At 49.0% G+C, this 19383-nt stretch overlaps 1 protein-coding gene across 1 annotated transcript in view; it reads right to left on the reverse strand.

Annotated features, from left to right (window-relative positions):
- The window catches only part of JARID2 (jumonji and AT-rich interaction domain containing 2), a 239547-nt gene that overhangs the window by 14042 nt on the left and 206122 nt on the right, over positions 1 to 19383 (reverse strand). The window contains 6 exon segments of the mRNA XM_039857822.1: positions 806 to 876; positions 965 to 1083; positions 4099 to 4191; positions 7411 to 7913; positions 11233 to 11761; positions 11764 to 12288. Coding sequence (XP_039713756.1) covers positions 806 to 876; positions 965 to 1083; positions 4099 to 4191; positions 7411 to 7913; positions 11233 to 11761; positions 11764 to 12288 — 1840 coding nt within the window.

The raw sequence follows: 19383 nt of genomic DNA on the forward strand, positions 1-19383 counted from the left end.
CTCCTAAAACACAAAGGGAGAAGACAGTATTCTAAACAATGGCAGTGATGTCTGAGAGCAACGGCCATTAGAAATCGCTTTCTTCTCCCCAAGTAAGAACAGGAAGGAAGAAATGAATTCAAACCCAGACAGACAAAATCCAGTGAGAAGGTACCTGCTCTTTCTTGCTTGCCACACAGAAGCAAAGCCAAAGATGGACACTTATGAACTAGTAAAAGAGCATCTTAATTACTGAGTTGGGCAGCAGGAAGCCCCAAGGAACGGGACCTTGATGACTACTAGCAAGTAACCAGCAGCCATGAGCCTCAAACCTATACTCCTGTGATGCTGGAGGCAGGAAGTACAAAGCTCCTTTGTTTGGAGGCCTTGAGTAATGGCCTCCGCAAAGTGTGGAGGGTCCCAGGCCCAGCCCCTCCAGGGGCCAGCTAGCAACCCGAACTGGATGCCTGGCTCCCAAGATCTACACAGAATGATCATCACTCCCAAAGCCTGCAGCAGACCTAAGGAGTCAGGACTGTAGCTCTGAAAACACCACTTTCAAGGTGAAAAGTTGGCCACTAAGCGTCTTTTCAGCCTCTAGATACTGCTATTTGGTTTACTCTTCCACATTTTTATGCACTTCAATTATAATCTTATTCTCTCTCTTTTCTACAAATCAATGCTTTGCTTTCCATATATATACTCTACACCGTACTATCCCCTGTCCGTTTCCAGTTGTGCTTAAACAGAACTGCCCAGCTCCATTCTTCAAGCTGCAGAGGCCGGGGCCTTGGGACCCTAGAGACAGCAGCTGTGTCACACATACCAGGCACAGCACCGAGGTGACGCAGGATGGACCCTGTGTTATTGGGGAGGACGGTGAGGTTCCATCCATGCCTGCAGAGGAAAGAAGAGGGATGTCACAGACTCGCAGGGAGGGTCACCACCTAGCCCCCAGAACATGCATAAGGGACTCCAACTTCACCTTGAAAATGGTTCTGATTTTCCTACTGGGAATCCGCTGCCGTGAGTGTTGGTGTCCACTTTGCCGCAGTGCACTGCCACGTGGCAGTCCTTCTCTTCTACTAGCCTCCAGTACTCTTGCTGTGAGGAAGAGGAAAGGAACAGTTACCACCTCCACTGTGCCTGAGCCACAGAGCACAGTTTGACCTAACAACACAGGGACACTAATGCACGGTGTAGGAGCCCATCGCAGACCGGCCTCCAAGAGAGCACTGAGTAGAAAAGCCATGGAATCACCTCTGCAGGTAGATCCAACAGAACTGAAGGCAGGGGCTCCAACAGGTATCTGCACACCCACAGTCACAGCAGCATTATTCACAACAGCTAAAACATGGAAGCAACCATGTCCACTGATAGAAGGATGGATAAGCCAAGGGTGGAATCCTCTGTACAATGGAATACTGTTTAGTCTTCAAAGGGGAAAAATTCTAACACATGGATGAACCTTGAGGACATAATGCTATGAGGACATAATGCTAAGTGGATTAAGCCAGACAAAAAAAGGCAAATACTTTGTTTCCACTTATATGAAGTATCTAGTGTAGTAATAGAGAATGAAAGTAGAAGGGGGGTTGCCAGGGGTTGGGGGGACGGGGTTACGGGGCATTCCTTCATAATGGGTGGGTACAGAATTTCAGTTTTGCAAGATGAACAGCACTTTGGAGATGGATGGTGGTGATGGCTGTACAATATAAATGTACTTATACCACTGAACTATATACTTAAAAATGTTTAAGACAGTCAATTTTAAGATTATGTCTATTTTATTGCAATAAAAAAAATCATTTATATGGGGGGGCAATGATAAGACGCCCCACCATCATCCTTCGATTGTAATAAATGTAGCCTCTAGATCCGGCATCTCAACAGACATACGCATCACACGCTCCCAATAACCAGCCATCCTCACTTCTATGTAGGGCCGGCAACTGGCTGCCATGGGAGAACCATCTGAGGAGTGAAGGCCATGTATACCCGGGCTGTAACCCAAACCAACTGAATCAGACTGAGGGAGGTGGATACACCTGTCTGGTTTAAAAAACTTTCCAAGTAACCTAATGAGTCTGATCTAAACCAGCATGGGGCAGAGAGTGGGTCAGGAATGTGTTTTGCTAACAGGTGAGCAGATGTGCCTGGCTCACCTTTAGGTGACTCCCCTCAACTCAGAGGCACTTTTTCATTTTGTTTTCAATTATCATTCCAAAAACACAACATCACCTTCCCTAATCGTGGCAAAACCCATTTAGCTAGAACCATCTTTAGTGGAGGAAGCTGAGCCAATAACCACTTGGCATCACAAAGCACAAGTCAGTTCAAAGTGCTGCCAGGATGCCACGGATAGGATTCTACCAAATCGTGCGACTTCAACAAAGAGGGACCAGCCCAGAGATGTCAAAAGGCCCCAAGCCAAGAATAAATTCAGCATCATTATGTGCCTGGATTCTTTAAATAGATTTCCTTGAACGTAAGGAATGAAGCGATTTCCGGTTGCAGGGACTGGTCACAGTCCTGGTGCTGCCATCCATGTATTAGACGACAACCTCGGACAGATAACTATAAACATGGGAGGAGGAAAGGGACCCACTGCTAAGCAGGGGCCAGTCCAGGTGCTGAGCACTAGCCAAGAGGACAGTCCAGCTTTCTTTGAAGGACCCGGACGCTAGACAGCCTCAGACGGAAAGTTTGGATTTTAGCAAATCTTCCCGTGGTGTTTAAACATTAACTGCTAAAGCAAAAGCCAGACTTTTCAGAGAGAATGACTTCCTGAGTAGGAAACTAAAATAAGCTGAGCTTTCCTCAGACTCCGGATAATAATAAACTGTGCACCTTCAGAGATGCCCACGAAGACCGATGTGGTGCAACAAAGGCCGCTTTTTCCAAAGAATCACATTCCATTCTCCTGGCGTCTCTACTACAAATGCAATGAGCACCCCGGAACCAGCTGTGAGGGCCACATGTGTGCCAGAATCTGGGCCCGGTTGACGTTTGATTGACGGAAAGTGGCTTTGGCAAGGCCAAAGTTGGAGGATGGGGTGGAGGTCAGGCCATGGTGTGGTGTTCAAAAGCAGCACCCAGGGCACAGAGCTGGGGCAGCCTAGGCACACCCGTAGAGGCTTAAGGCCTGAAAAGGGTGCCAGTGGTGCCGAAAGTAAATACTAAACTCACAAAACTGGGAAGCCAGGCCTGAGCACCAGGGCGGGAGCCCCTGGCCTTCCGACGGTGACTATCAGCGGTGTCGGCATCACGTGGTGGCCAGGTGTCCTGGTTTAGCCAGGACTGTCCTGCAAGTCCCACTCCCGGGAAACCTGGTCAAATCAGGATGGCTGTGCCCCCTAGTGGTCAGCCTGGGTTTTATGAAGAAGAAGGGGCACATATCACTGTAGAACACAAGACGTGGTCTGAAGCCTGCTATACGGCAAAAGCCAAGGCTACAGGCAAAAGCCAAGGCCGCAGTCCCTGTAACCCGCTCCCCGCCAACAGCTCCCCTTAACCAGCAGCAGAAGTTTGGTTTCGTTCCCCAACAGGACCAAGTGCTGCCGACGACGGCCCGCCAGTCTGGAAGTTCACACCAACTGGGCTGGGCGCTGGCCAAGGGGATGTAAACAAACAGATCTGGTCTCTGTCCTGTAGCACTGTGCGCAAAACTCCCCCTAACTGGTCTGGGCACAGAGGTGCTCACTATCTCTCCAACCTCACACTAACTCAACGAACAGAGCTGGCAGAAGCACGGAAATGGCAATCTGCCAATCCCGCTAAGTGAAAAACAGGGGAGAAGGAAAAGCACAACTATGGTTTCGAGAGATTCCAAACATTCTCTTGCATAAAAGACACACAGAGGACAGGGGGAAAGCGGCCAGCTGGGAGGACGCCCAGAGCTCACCCCTGGCCTCTGCATCTCGGCCCTTGCTTTGTGGGGTAAGTCAGGGACAAGCCAGGGAGACTCGCTCTCTTCATTATACCTTTTTTGATGGAACGAATTTAGATTAACAGGAGTTAAAACTTTTAGCTGCCCCCAGTACTCAGAAGACAGACAAGTCAATCACTCAAGTCCTCTCCTGGGGCCTGATGGCTCCAGGACAGGCTCAGCTCACCTACCTCAATTTCAGCTGGTGCGGGCTCCTTGCTGAAGCACATGTTCATGATGTTTCTTGCTGTTCGATAAAAAGTTGTTAAAGAAACAGACCTTCCCTGGAAAGGAAACAAAAACAGGAGAGTCCAGCTAAGCAACAAAGCTGAGCCCTAACCCCACATCGGGCCACCCTGCCATGGGTGCGTCCCCACAGCCGTGGGCCAGTCTGTGTCCCGAGTTAATACAAGTAGAGAAGGCAGGAAAACACTAAGGCTCCTCAGTGCCAACAAAGGGAGCTGGAGGGCACACCGCCATCACAGCACCAGGAGCAAACGGATCTGGCATCTGGTGGAAACAGGCTGAGACCAGGAAGCCACAGCAAAAGCACATTTGAACCTAGAAGTACACTTCCAGGGTACTCTGTTTAAAGAACAGCTTTCGCTTTCTGGAGAAATGGGTACAATGGGGAAAGAGGGGCAGAATTCCTCAGTTTACCCATGAGGGGGAAGATAAAGGTTGTGGGCCAGTGAAGACACTGACAGCATCGAGGCTGGGACTGGCTGGATCGTGACTAGGCTCCCAAGAAAGAAGCCTGAAGGATTCTGAGACAAACTTAGGGTGACTTCTGTGCCCCAAAGGTCTCTGTCACGTGAAAACTGGCCAGAAGAGCAACCTCACCTCGTGGATCTGAGGGAACGGAAGTAACCCAATTGCTCTCACCACAGAAGCCACTTGCTGTCGCTGTCCCTGCTTGTTGTACCTCCTCCCCAGGGAGGGCAAGTAACACCTTTATTTATTTTTAATTTTTTATTTTTCAATGAGATTTGACACCTTGAGACATCAAATATTGTCCCCTATCTTGCCCTTTTCCCAGTAACCTTCAAAATGACCTCCTTTTATCAAACAGCTCAGTGTTCTAGTTTGGGATTCCCAGGTTAGAGCCTATTTTTAACCTATACAGCAGAATGTGTTGTTTTGCAGAGACAAACTTGTAAGATTCATGCCTTTCACTCTTTTTGACTACACGCATTTATCCCTTGATTGAAGGAATATGTCCTGAGTACCTATCGTACATTAGGCCTAGTTCAAGGGGATGCAGACTGAAACCGACACACTCTCTGGCCCTGTGGGGCTTACGTCCTGCCTGGGGAATACAGCCTTTAAACAAATAAGAGCTGTGAGGAGGGACTAAGTGCAGAGTGACAGGAGTGGCAAGGAAGGGTGGCTTTTACCTGAAGGTTTCCCTAATGAGGTGACACTGAAGCAGCCTCGTAAAAAGTAACAGCTCTAGAGTGTGTGGCACATTCTTGTTGCCTTTGGAAGAACAGTCAAAGCAGTCAATGTGAAGATTTTGGCACCTGCTTTTGCATTTCAGCTATAACATAAGGGACTCCATGGGGTTCTAACTCAAAGAAAATACTCCTGTACAATTCCAAACTTCTGCTGACATTCTGTTCATTACAAAATAAAAACTTAATGACTAGAGGGACCTAATTTTGCACTAAGGCAGAGTGCCCATAATTTGAGAAGGTGACACCCAGCAGCCAACAGTCAATGGCCCCAGGATGCCAAGGGGCCTGGAGAATCATGAGCTCCAATCTCGCCGCGTGCACACAGCTGCCACTGAGCATCACCACGGCCCTTGGACTCTGAGAGTTTCACGATGAACTCTAAAAATACTCTTTGCAAAGCATGTTTTCAAAAAACTTCTTGCTTGGATCCAACTTGCTCTCATAAAATCGGCTTTCTTAAATAAAAAGTAACAAAAGCTGAAAATATTTCATTTCATGAGTTGGCTATTCAGAGCCACAGGATTTAATGTGTGGCTTTGACTGAGGAGGGCTTCTCAGGCAAACACTGAGGAAACACACGCCAAAGTACTCCTGCATTTATAGTCCACGGGCTGCCCTCTCCCTTTTCATACAATATTTAAAATGTGAAATGGAAGGAAGGTCATCGGCTGGCTGCAGGGAGCCATTCCCCACCCTTGTCGTCTCTGCAAAGCATCACGGGAAGATAACAGCGGGGACACTGAGCCCTTTCTGGGTCTAATAGTAGAAACAGTTCTAGGCAAGCAGGAGTGCAAAGGCTAACTACTAACAGAAAAATAAGAAGTATGATGGACAGCAGCTAAAGGTGTGACTACTGAGCACAGACTCAAAGGGGAGAGGCAAAACAGAGACGCTCCCGGGCTCCCTACGTGTCTGTGATGGATCAGGTATCAGAAGTCCATGTTGATTTAACCAGGCAGGCGCAAGCCAGGGCCTGCCTCCAGGCAGCAGTGGGAACCCAGGGAGTGTGGCTGTGTGTCGCGATAACCCACAGCAGATTTCCAATGTAGCAGAAACTCACTGACCCCCAGACGACTGCCAGGCTCACTGAGGTGGGGTGGGAGCATGGCTGCTGGGCGAGGGCCGACAGGACCCCGCTGCAGAGCAATCCTTTCCTGGTAAATCCAGACCTAGGACCCCCAGGAGCCAGCCCATGTACCTCTCAAAGCCTGGGCAGCCCAGCAGAGGCCTCTCTTAGCTCCACCAGGGTGCCCAACTCACCCTGGCAGGCGGGGGAGGGAGGCGGCCCTAAATCTGGCTTTAGAACCTGCTAAACAGGAGGCGGCAGTCTCCACTGCTAAGCCGAGGCAGGCGGCTGCCAAGCAGAGTCCCCAAGACTCTGCCTCACTTCTCAGAGGAGTGAGTCTTCGCCTGATGGCTGGTGCTGCAACAAGATCTGGCAGAGCTGGGAAAACACGGTGCACATTTCATTTCGCCGTGCTCTCTCTGCCTCCTCCTCCCTCCATGAGTTTTTAACAGTGAGATGTGTGGGGATAGCTCTGTCAGGACCTCTCGCCATGAAAAGACCTGGCCAAACTGAGCTGGGGGGCAGTAGGCTATTCAGAAAACAAACAAGGAGGCAAAGCAAACTAGAGCCCCAGCCCACAGAGGGTTGGCTCCTTCTATGTCCAAGATCCCCCAGCCCAGACTGGGCAGCTCCCATTCTCCAGGCCGAAATAGGGGTGGCTCGAAGGCACATGTGGGCACACACTCAGCTCATCTGACAAAAAAGGAAATCCAAGCCCTGGAGACGGCAAGCGACTCATTCCATGCTCACAGCTTGTAAGAGAGAGAAAGGGCCAGCCACAGCTGGCCAGACGCCCCAAGGCCTGTGTGTCCTGACTACCCATCCTCTCTGCAGACTGCAGACATTTCCCAGAGAAAGAGATCTGGTGGCTCTAGGACCCCCGGATCCCAGCATGGCAGCCAGCCCCTTTTCAGCTCCATCAGGCATCTGAGGGCCTCACTCCACACTCCCCGTCCCATCGGACAGGGGCCCGGCCATACCTTATATATACACTTATGGAAGTCGCTAAGGACGCCTTTGTCCTCTTCCTCTTCTTTCACTACTTCCTTTTCCTGAGCAAAGAGTCGCCGCCGGCCTGTCTTGAGCTGGGCCTGGCCCACCTCTTTGAGCTTGCTTCGGAAGCCGTTCCTGTGGGCCACGCCATTGATGAGCCCGTTCTTGGGCTCAAAGCGGGGCAGGGAGTGGAACTTGTTGTAGTCATGCTCCGTGTGGCCCTCCAGGGGCCCCTTCCGCTTCTCCAGGCTCTCCTTCTCCATCAGCACCTCTTTCTCCAGCCGCCGGTGCTCCTCAGGGGACAGGGAGTCGTAGGACAGCAAGTACTGGCAGTAGGCCTCCTGGAGCTTGGCCAGCCGGTCCTGGGCAGTCTTGGGGATGCGCAGCATGTCTGCTAGTTTGTTCCATTTTTTGAGGTCAGTCACTTGCTGCATGCCGCCCATCTCATTAATCAGCCGGAAAAAGCAGGCCAGGTCGAGCTCACAGCCTCCTGGGATGGAGAGAGGAGAAAACACAGGGACGATTGGTGAAAAGGACCATGAACGAGACCTCCTTCTCAACTGGTAGTCCATGGATGCCCATATGTGCCAGGACACCACCAGGCTCTGGGGTCGGGACAGCAAACAATCATTTCTGGCCCTCAGGGAGCTCGGTCCACGAGAATGGGTGTTAAGACAATTTGGGGCACTACAGGGATAAATAAAGCCGACTGAGGCTGGGGAATTATGGAGACTACTGTCTTCAGTGGGATGGTAAGGAAAGGAGGTGATAAGCAGAGGCCTGAACAGTAGATCTGGCTGTGCAGATCCATGTGAATAACATTCCAGCACTCCATCAGACAGGGGCAGCATGCACTGGTGCACACCCTCCTAACACAACCAAGGAAGCAGATTAACAAGACAAGGAGCAGCGGCCCATCCCTGGTGAGGGGAGGGTAGGGCCTAGGTTGTGCCACTCAGCCGTACCCATGGCCCAGCATCAGAACCGCTGTGATGTCAGAAACTGTATACATGCAGCATGTGTCATCAATCCTATTTCCCCTCGTAACACTCCCTACACACGTGTACTTGAGGTTGTTGATTTTCAATCCCACTTGACTTCCAGGATGACAGGCAACATTCACACGAGGGCACCCAGCAGTCTGTCTGTCCATCATGCATTCACAGAGGAACTGCTTATCTCAGGAGGATGCAGAAGCTAGTTTCTACTACAGCCCTTGATCAAGTTACAGAATCATACAAATGTACATCCATTCAAACATGCTGGAATGCCCACACAGTGACTATCTACAGCTAGATGGGACCTGGAAAAGCAACCTCCCTCAGGCCAATAAAGGGAGGGAAATCTTCCAGAATAATCAGCCACTGGCTATTAGGAGGTAAATGCACAATGAAATGCCAGGTGAGCAAAGTAAAATGCAAGGAAGTTTTAGGTCTTTGGAGGGTAGGAATAGATTTAAATCCACTAATAAAAGAAAAAGCAGCAAGACTCCCACCAGACTGACAGCCTGAGAATGGCATCAGGGCCAATGTGGGCTGGGCATCGTGGGATTGCCAGATGTGAGCCTGGACTACCTCGAGCTGACTGTGAGTAAGACCAGGGCATCGATGGGTGTGCAGCAGACTGAATGCCATTTACTCAGCTTGGTGGGATGGATTTGGCTGTTTTTGTGGATAATGGAGCAAACTCAGTGAGGAGACTTGCCCGACATCAACCAAAATCCGGGCCTCACTCTGGTCTCTCTCCATCAGAAAACCTTCTGAGGCTGGCAGCACACTACCAGACTTGCAGAGGTGGAGAGTGAATGAAGCAAGTTATCCCAATACGCTACATTGGCTCAGATCACAGGTCTCACTTGAGGGGAAGCCAGCTAACATTTCTGCATTTTTTTCTCTAAGTTCTTGCAAATTTATTATTTCATAGCCTCAACTGCCATGTTCGGCCCATTCACTGGGCCAGCAGGCTGCTAATTGGCAAAGTGCTTCCCTCACTGGAGTCCATGCTGACCCCACCCTCTGAAGCACAGCAGCGCCCCAAGGGGCTGTGTTTGGTGGATTCTGGGAAACTGCTTCAAAACTACTAAGGTTCCTTGTACTTTGAGACAACTGAAATCAGACCCTGGGCCGAGGGCCTCTATCAGCAGCGAGCCAGGTCAGCACCCCTTTTACAGACAGTGACAATGCTTTATGCTTCCAGGCAATGGCAGGAGCATGAACACACACACCACACTGATGCTTCTACAAGGCTTCTGCTGCTACGGGAAGGAGAAGGATAAAGAAATCCTACTCTGAACAAAAAGGTTGCTGGCTGTCATCCTGACATCACCAGAGTACTCCACCTGTCCCTAAAAGACCCACCGCTACCCTTGCTGGGGGAGGAAGGAGCAGACTTGGGACCTCTCTCTACAGCCAGGAGGGCTCAGTGCTGTTCTGAGTCACCCAATGGCCCGACTACACACAGGGCGCGGCAAACACCAAGCTCCTGAGACACTCTCGCCATCTCAGTCTATTCCCATAGCCCCACGTCTCTGTCTATCACGTGCCATCCCTGACAGGGGACCACAAACCATGAATTCTTTCAAATTAAGTGATTCTCACTCAGGCATTAGCCCTGGCAGGCACCTGCGGAGAGGGATAATGAAACCTCCATCTCATGAGGAACCCCATTTTACTGCCAATTCTTGACACTTAAATGACTGTTAAATGTCTCCTTTCCTCTCAGCCTTTGAAAAATCAGGATCTCCAAAACAGAGGCAGGAAGGCACCCTGTTTCTTCTCATGGGTCTAGAGCTGAAAGGGAAACGAATGACCTTATCCAGCTGCCTCAGAAGGAAAACCCACACTGCAGAACCCTCACCCCTGACAGGGCAAGCTCACCCTAGAGGTGCAAGATGCAGGCAAGAAGCCAGACCAAGGAGCTCCAGAGGACCTGTGAGTGGCTCTGCAGGAGGCCCAGTGTCTCAAGGCTGGGACATGCGTTCACCAGGAGCCGCCGAGGCGAGTCTGGCAATGGTCCCAGCCAGAGCTATGCTTGTTCTTGGGAGAAATTTAAACATGTTTCTTGACCTGTGGGCCCCATGAGGGCCAAGATAGTCACCAAAGAAACAGAAGCGCAAGTAAAAACCAAAGAGACTGAAGACACAAAGATCAGGCAGAAGAAATGGGCTGAGGTCTGTAAGAGCTTGTGGGCTGAAATGTGTCCCCCAAGTATTTACATGAATCTTAACCCCTACTACCTCAGAATGTGACCTTATTTGGAGATGGGGTCTTTAAAGAGGCAAGTTAAAATGCAGTGAGTCCTATCCCATTTGACTGTTGTCCTTTTAACAAAAGGAAGAGACACCAGGAGCATGTACACACAGAGGATCGGCCAAGAGAGGACACGGTGAAGGCAGCCATCTACAAGCCAAGGAGAAGCCTCAGAAGAAACCATTCCCGCCAGCCACTCTGACATCGAACTTCTAACCTCCAGGACTGTGAGACGATAACTTCCTGCTGTTTGAGCTCCATTCCGTGGCACCTTGTTAAGGTGGCCCAACAGACTACTCCATAGGGGCAGCCATCCCCATCTCCCTGAACACTGCCCTGGCCTCTGTGGGGAGGCCCTGCAGTCACAGGCAGTAGGGGACAGCCCAATGGGAAAAGCAAGTGCCATGATACCAACCCCTCCTCTGCACAAATGCCCAAGACCTGTAGAAAAGGGGTTTCAGCCTCCTCCTGAGCAGCGACTGAGCCCAGAGGAGCACACCCTCCCATGAAAGGGGAGAAGCTGGAACCACAGGATGCGGTGGTGGGCGGGGGGAACCTCACCTATGAGCGGGAGCTCGTCCATGGTGATGCCCTGAGATCTGAGGTGCTTCTTGATGCAGGCCAGCCGCTGCACATTGGGGCCCCAGCGCCGGCCCAGCTTGTGGACGTGCTGGATCTGCGTGACGAACCGCATCTCGTCGTTGAGCTTGCACTCGGGCCGCCAGTCTGGGGGCGGGATGACCCTGCACATGCCGTACTTCTCCACCTGAGCACGCACCGACTCGATGTAGACGAGCGGGTCGTGGAACTCCTTGGCCGACGGCCTGAGCACAGGGATCTCGTCCATGGCCGCCCACCCGGCCCGGCCGGCCCCCTTCTCGGGCTTGGCCGCTGCCTCGTGCGGCTTGTGCAAGGGCTCTGATTGCGAGGTAGAACGATTTTCACAGGAGGCGCTGTCCGCCTTGCCGTGTGCTTGTCTGCCCGGCGTGTTCCTCCCGGCCGCGGCCCGCTTTGGCCGGTTCCTCTCCAAGCTCCGCTCGGGCACTTCCTTTCTCATGTGTCCATTCAGCAGAGCCCTCTCCGCCGGGGCCGGGGCCGGGGCCGGGGCCGGGGCGCCGACACCTTCCTGCCAGGGGCTTCGGCAGAGACGGCCGCCCCTTTCATCTTCTTGGCGGGTGACTGCGGCTTTTCCGCCTGGTGTGCCTCTTCCAGTCTCCTCTTGGAATTCCGCAGCCCCTCCCGCAGCTGCCGCCCCCCCACCTCCTTAGTGCATGACTTTGGGTTCAACCTGCCACTGACCTTGAGGCCATTGACGGCGGGCCCGGTGGACTTGGACGCCCCCCCGAGGGATAGCACCTGTTTGCGGGTTTTTGCATTGCTACTTTCAGTTTTCCCTGAGATTGTGTGGTTGACAGCTGAACTGGGCTTGTGGTGATTGGGTTTGGTTTCCTTGACCAGTTCTCTCTTGGCTTTGGTGTATGTGACAGTCCCCTTAGTCACCGTTGCAGTGTACTTCACAGTTTTGGACGGTGAAGGTCTGACTTCGCGCATCTTTTTGGCACTGGTTGCACTTGTACCCAGAGATGACATTCGAGTGACTCCATTTACCTTCGAAACCTGGGAGGCAGCAGGAGAAGCAGAGGGGAGAAAAAGGAGAATTAGTATCTGCCCAGAAGGCGACCTCCACACGCTGGTAACTACATAGAGAAGAAGAAACATGGGCTACTGACAAGGCAAACAAAATACATGCTCAGCTTCACAATCTCTGCATGATTTTACGTCCATCCTTCTGCACAAAACTACGCAGCCGGACTGGGTGCCGTCCAGCGGGGCTTCCTGGCGTGTTTTACATGCATGTTTGTCCCCATGGCTCTTCTAGGAAATCAGGCGTTTCATAACAAGGACCTCGGCACATGCCCGCCAATCACCTGTCACAGGTTAATAACATTTACGAGAGCAAGAGCCTGTCCATTTGGGGTACAGGGGAATGCATACGGTTGACCCATGAACAACATGGGGGTTAGGGGCACTGAACTCTCCCAAAAATACCGTTTTCATCCATGTTTAGTTGAGCGCACTGCATATTTATTGAAAAATAAATAAAAACTTACATGTAAGTGGACTCATGTAGTTCAAACCCGTGTTCAAGGGTCAACAGTACACACACACACACACACACACACACACATCCTGTTCCAAGAAAAGACATGTTTGCTATTTTCTGTGCGCTTCCCATGACTGCATGACCTGCCCGCAGAATTCTAAAATCTATGTGCTAAGAAAAGAATAAAACAAAAACACTATGGAAAGAACAAGAGCACTCGTGTGGTTCTGCTCCAATGCAAGTTATAGGCCGAGCCCGGAGTTGTGTCTGCCAAGTGTCTGCATATTTGAGTCTGGGCCCCATGAGCACCTTGCTGGATGTCTGGTGGATGCAGCTCGCCTCTTTGGTGAAGCACAACAAGCTCAAGCCTCTTCTGCACAGGCAGTTCCCATTTTCCCACCCTCAACAAATTTTCATATTCGGTTTGACGGAAACTGGGTAAATAAACAGTCTCTTCAAGGGCTGCCCTACAGCTTGGACACCACGGGAATTCTGTGACACATAAAAGCCACCCTCGTTCATAAAGAGAAACAAGAGTGACATGGGTGGACACCAGGAATGCATTAAGTTCCGAAAAATAATGAAGGGTCCACAATAGGAGCTGGTGCGAGACTGGCCGCTTTGGGGTGGATGGACATCAAAACACAACTCTGCCCCTCAGCAGCCTTTGACACATCATTTCACACCTTGGGCCCCAAGTTCTCATCTGCAACATGAGTTAAAATACACAAAGTCCAGGGTTCCATAACACCACTACCTCTAAGAGACAGACTAAAAATTACACAGAGCAGAAACAATAGCCCTCTTTTCTCACCAATAACCCCCGAGAAGAAGGTGAGAGGGTAGAGGGAGCCTGCACTCCCAACTCAGAAAGGCTGACCAGCTGAGACCTAAAGCAGTGTGCTCCTCCCAATACCTAGTGCCACCAAAACTGTTCAGCTGCATCACCCAGAGGACAGGCCCTGAGTCTTAAGCGACCGCTGCACTATGTCCAGGAATACACAGTTAGCTTAAGTGTTGAAAAAACAAAACGAAAAACAAAAATTAGACTTTCCCACAGGTATCCTAACCAGTGGTTCTAAGAACCCTGAGGGCTTTGTCAAAGGAGATCACTAGGCCCCATCCCCACAGCTTTTTATCCAGTAGGTCTGGGATGAGTCTGAGAATTTGAATTTTAACGAGGTCTCAGGTGATGCTGAGGCTGATCCAGGGACATACTTTGAGAATCACTGAAGCAAACTATCAGAAAATTCTGAACACACAAAAAAGAAAGAAGCCACTGATACCCCTCTATTTATTTATATGCCACCAATTATACACAGTCTAATCAAAGCCATATATTCTTGGTATGAGACGGTGCTCCATGAGCCAACCCCGGGTGTTTAATGAACCAGGTCTCTGGTGAGTTGGCCTCTATTTCTAAACTCAGTGTGGTCCTAAGCCCCATTCATTGAAGGCTGATGGGAAGGTCCAGGAACTATAGTCTGAATCCTCCACTGCTCACCACCCTATAAAGAAGCAGGACTAACAGGATCAAGTGAGGAAGAGAGGAGACTAAAACGAAGACTGGGAAATTAAAAACAAAAAAAACTTGCAACCTGGTGACAATAAATTAAAAACAAATTTATAAAACCAGGGATAAGGACAAAGACAAATTTTCTAAGGTAAGTACCACTAATTTAGAATAGGAGGTAAGGTGAGGAATGAAAATACCTCTAATTTTTAACTTCCATTGACTAAAAACAAAACGAACTATTTAGAAAAACAAAAACAAAGAGTAATTCTGCTGTGGCTCACAGAGAACTTTTTACACCATCAAGACACTAGATGGGCCTCGGGGATCCAGTGTCTTCAGAGTAGGGCTCCAATTTCCAGAAAGTGGAAGTCAACTCTTCTTTGGGCCCTTCATCTTTGGTTCCAACTTTTCACCCAGTTCACACTCAAGCAGACTACACAGAACACTTTAATCTCTTCTAAAGATAAGGAATCAGCTATGAAAATGGCCAACATTTTATAGTGCTAGATGCCATCTCCTACCAACAGTTAGTTCAGCTGTCAGTCATTACACCTTGCAGAGGTTTGGGTTCAGTGCTTCTAAAACTTGGGCCCCTGAGAATCCCTGGGGGAACCTAAAAGAAATGCTGATTCCATAGTCTACTCCCAACCCCATTCTGACCTAATCAGTGAGGAGACAGAAAGTGTTTACAAGCCCACATGGATGGTCAGTGTTCCCACACACATTTTGGCCCAACATGACTGTCCACTTGTAGGAAACTGGGAGCCAGAGTTCCACATCTCTCAAATTCCATCACAAAAAAAGAATGAAGGGCCCTTGTGTCTATCTATTCTGGCTTCTCAGGGACACCTGACCTCCAACTGGCTAGGTTATAGGGAGATAAGTTTTCTGCATGGTGGAATTCTATACAGGTATTTCACCACCTTCAATGACAAAAAGAACACCTTCTTGTTTACTTAAAAATGGCTTACTGCCAAGATGTACGGCCAACTACCTTGCTCTATCAGAAGCATAAGTTCTTTTATTCATTTTCTTCTTCACTGTGGTTAACAGTTATCTTCAAAAGTGTCCACCCAGACCACTGGGAGTTGTCTGAGGTCTGGCTAAACAGAAGTCATACAACTGGGAACATACATAAGAGGTTTCCTCAAGGGGTGGAGACACGAAATGGCCCGATCCCACAACCATGTGTGGCAGTCAAGAATCAGGAGGGTTATCATGGCTGCAGTGCCCCCTCCCCTCCCAGAGGAGTGAGGGATCCCGGCTCCGCACTGGGATCTCTAGCTCAGGGTTCCAGTGCCAGGAAGAGAAGTCTCCACCACCTCTGGCTATGGGAAACCAGCAAAGATTGTGGCTGAGTGAGACAGAGGGCTACGGGAGTCACAGACTTACTCACTGATGGACTCACTTGCTCTGAGCTCCGGCACTGGGGCATCTGCTAAAGGAATGCTAGGGACATACAGGGAGACTGAGTTGTCAGGCTTCAGGGTGAGGGCTGGATGGGTGGCTTTCTCCTGGACACAAATGCTGGCAGAGTCCATTGTTCTTTGGTTGAGCCTTCCCCTGCCCCATCATGCAGACACAGGCAGCTGCCATATCTGAGTCTGCATCAACCTGGCTAACACAGGCCTCTCCACCCAGGTAACTCCCCTCTCTCAAATTGCAGGCCCATCCAAGGTGCCTCCAGTGTTTTTTTTTTCCACACAAATGGCCTATCTTGGCTCATGCTGCAGATTTTCCTAAAATCTCTCAAAGGCTCACAAAACCCAAAGAAGCAGCATTTGGCCTTGGCATGTCCCTTACCTCTTGCTGAGCAGCACCAAGCCCGCAAGCCCAGCACTAGAAGCAACTGGCCTCAGTCTCTAGCTTGGACTCTAGAGGCATCTATAAGCTCAGCATGGGTGGCAGCCATCTGCAGATTGCTTGGTGACTCTTACCAGGTGGCCCTGGAGGAAGTACACAGGCTGCGGCTAAACTTGGCCTGCAGCTGGGCCCCTCCCAGGAGGCCTCTACACTGGCACACCCAGTGACCTGCTTCAACCTGCAGGGAGCCAGAGCCAGAGCACCTCCCAGGGCTGCATCTGAAAAGGACGTACCCAAAAGGCAGACTGGGCAGGCACCAGAGCCCTGTTAAAGTGAACACTGCTCCGTAGAGTCAGCCCTCACAGGCCCATCACAACCAATCAGCCCAAGGGTCAATCCCTGCCATCAAAGTGCAAACAGCAACCAAGGTTCGAATACATCAGGAGAGCACACGCAACACACACAAGGAACACACCTCACTCAGGTGACTAGGGAAGACTGTTCCACTGGGCCCTATAGGACACTTACTAGAAAAGCCCACTCCACTAAGACCAGAGACTTAGGAGTCCTACCTAATACACAGAAACAAACACTGGGAAGCAGCCAAAATGGGAGACAAAGAAACATGTCCCACATGAAAGGATAGAACAAAGCTCCAGAAAAAGAAATAAACAAAGTGGAGGACAAGCAATCCACTAGATACAGAGTTCAAAACACTCATTATAAAAGGATGCTCAATAAACTTAGGGGAAGAATAGATGAACTCAGTGAGAACTTTAACACAGAGATAGAAAACAAAAATTAGAGATGGAAAACAATAAGGAAACAGTCAGAAATGAAGAATACAATATCTGAGATAAAGAGTACATTAGAGGAAATCGACAGACTGGATGAAGCAGAGGATTAGGATGGGGTAGCGGAAGACACCCAATCGGAACAGCAACAGAAAAAAGAATGCATAGAAACGAGAACAGTTCAAGAGACCTCTGAGACAACATCAAGTGTAACAACATTTGCACCATAGGGGTACCGGAAGGAGAAGAGAGAGAGCAAGAAATTTAAAACCTATTTCAAGAAATAATGACTGAAAACTTCCTTAACCTGGTGAAGGAAAGAGACATACAAGCCTAGGAAGCCCAGAAAGTCCCAAACAAGATGAACCCAGAGGGGCCCGCACCAAGACATATCAAATATCAAAGGTTAAATACAAAGAGAGAATCTTAAAAGCAGCAAGAGAAAAGCAATTCATTACCCACAAAGAAGCTCCCATAAGACTGTCAGCTGATTTCTCAATAGAAACTTTACAGGCCAGAAGGGATTGGCAAGAAATACTCAAAGTGATGAAAAGCAAGGAACTATAACCAAGAGTCCTCTACTCAGCAAGGCTCATTTAAAATTAATGGACAGATAAAGAGCTTCCCAGATAAGAAAAAGCTAAAGGAGTTTGTGACCACCAAGCAAGTATGTTGGAAGGACATAAGAAGAAAAAAGTATATATCAAAAATATGTGTAAAGAACGGCAATAACTACTATCTATCAACGAGTACTTTAAATGAAAAAGAATTAAATGCTTCGATCAAAAGATAGGGTGACTGAATGGATAAGAAAACACAACCTGTACATAGGTTGCCTATAAGAGACTCACTTCAGATTAAAAGACACTCACAAACTAAAAGGAAAGAGATGGAAAAAGATATTTCATGATGGACCTAGAGGGTATTATGCTGAAGTGAGTAAGTCAGATAAAGACAAATGTCATATGATTTCACATGCATGTGAAATCTAAACAACAACAACAAAACTCACAGAAACAAACTCATAGATACAGAGTCCATTATGAAGGTTACCAGATGGGAGGGATGTTGGGGAGTAGTTGAAAAAAGGGGAAGGGATGAAGAAGTACAAAATGGCAGTTATGAAATAGTCATGGGGAAATAAAGGAGAGTAGAAGGAATATAATCAATAATATTGTAATAACTATGTACGATGTCAGATGGGTACTAGATTTATTGGGGTGATCACCTCGTGAGTTACATAGATGTCTAATTACTACATTGTGCACCTGAAACTAATATAATATTGTATGCCAATTGTAATTGAAAACGCTTTTTTAAAAAAGCGTCCACCCAAACGTTATACATACATGTTCATATAACAAGACTGTGGACTAAATGTATCTCCCTTGCAATCCATCAGAACAGCAAACTTTAATTTATAGAGAAATAAATTATTAAGACCAAAAAGGGTATGTTTCCCTGACCCTCTTCTCTCTTCCCACCCCATACCCGGTGTGCTTGTGTTTCATGCCTTCCCACAGAGGAGGATATGATGCAGCTGACAAGCCAATCCAGGCATCAATTTGTCCCACTGGCTGTGCCATGTGTCATAAACATCGTAATGAAACAGAACCAATACCCCAGGACACACCGGTTAACACACAGATGCTTATTCCTTGGCTTTGTACTTGGTTTCTAGGGGTCCAATGTTTAACTGGTATCCAAGAAAACAGGTCTAGAAGAAGGCATTGTTCTCCCTTGCCACTGAGGTCTCCCCCGAACCACTGCTATATCAGACAGAACCAAACATGACACTTGGCCAGCTCGCACGTGGGGTCTGAGACCACTGCTGCACATCCTGAGGAAGTGCTTACTCTGAGCACATGAGACAGGAGTCATTTTAATTCACTGGAGACTTAACACAAAGGTGGCTATGGCAGAACCCTCCAACATGCCATAAAAACACTTCAGCTGAACAACTTTACCTCTTCAAGTGGCTCCTCTCGGCTCTGGTAAGATTTCTGACTATGCATCCCACTGTTCCCCACTTTCACCCAGTTCTGCAGGAAGTAGGGTGTCTGCAGCTTATTCTCCTTGGCCCACCACACCTACCTGTCACCTGTTACCCCAAGGCACACAGCCCTGAGGTTCTATAGTGCGACCAGTCCTAGTCAAAGAAGCCATCCTCAATTCAACCAGAAATTCAATTGTCAAGCTCTTATTTCCCACTAGAGGGAGGCATTGAGCTGGGTGCCTCTGCCCACCCTTTCATAACTCAAGAGAAAAAAAACCACATTTGTTGGTTAGGAATAGTCGTCTAGTCCCCTTGGGCTTTAAAACTTGAATTAAAGAAAAAAAAAAAGCTTAAAATAACGAGAACTCTACTGGACAGGCTGTTGAGTTATGAAGGGAGTTGGCAATTTTCTTCTTCACATTAGAGCTCAGCCTCAGTGCCATAAATAAGCACAGAGGGGTGACACGTTCAGTACAGCCTAACATCCACGTCCTGGCTT

This window comes from Pteropus medius, unplaced genomic scaffold (assembly GCF_902729225.1).
Source record: "Pteropus medius unplaced genomic scaffold, Ma_sr-lr_union100, whole genome shotgun sequence".
NCBI classification, from domain to species: Eukaryota; Metazoa; Chordata; class Mammalia; order Chiroptera; family Pteropodidae; genus Pteropus; species Pteropus medius.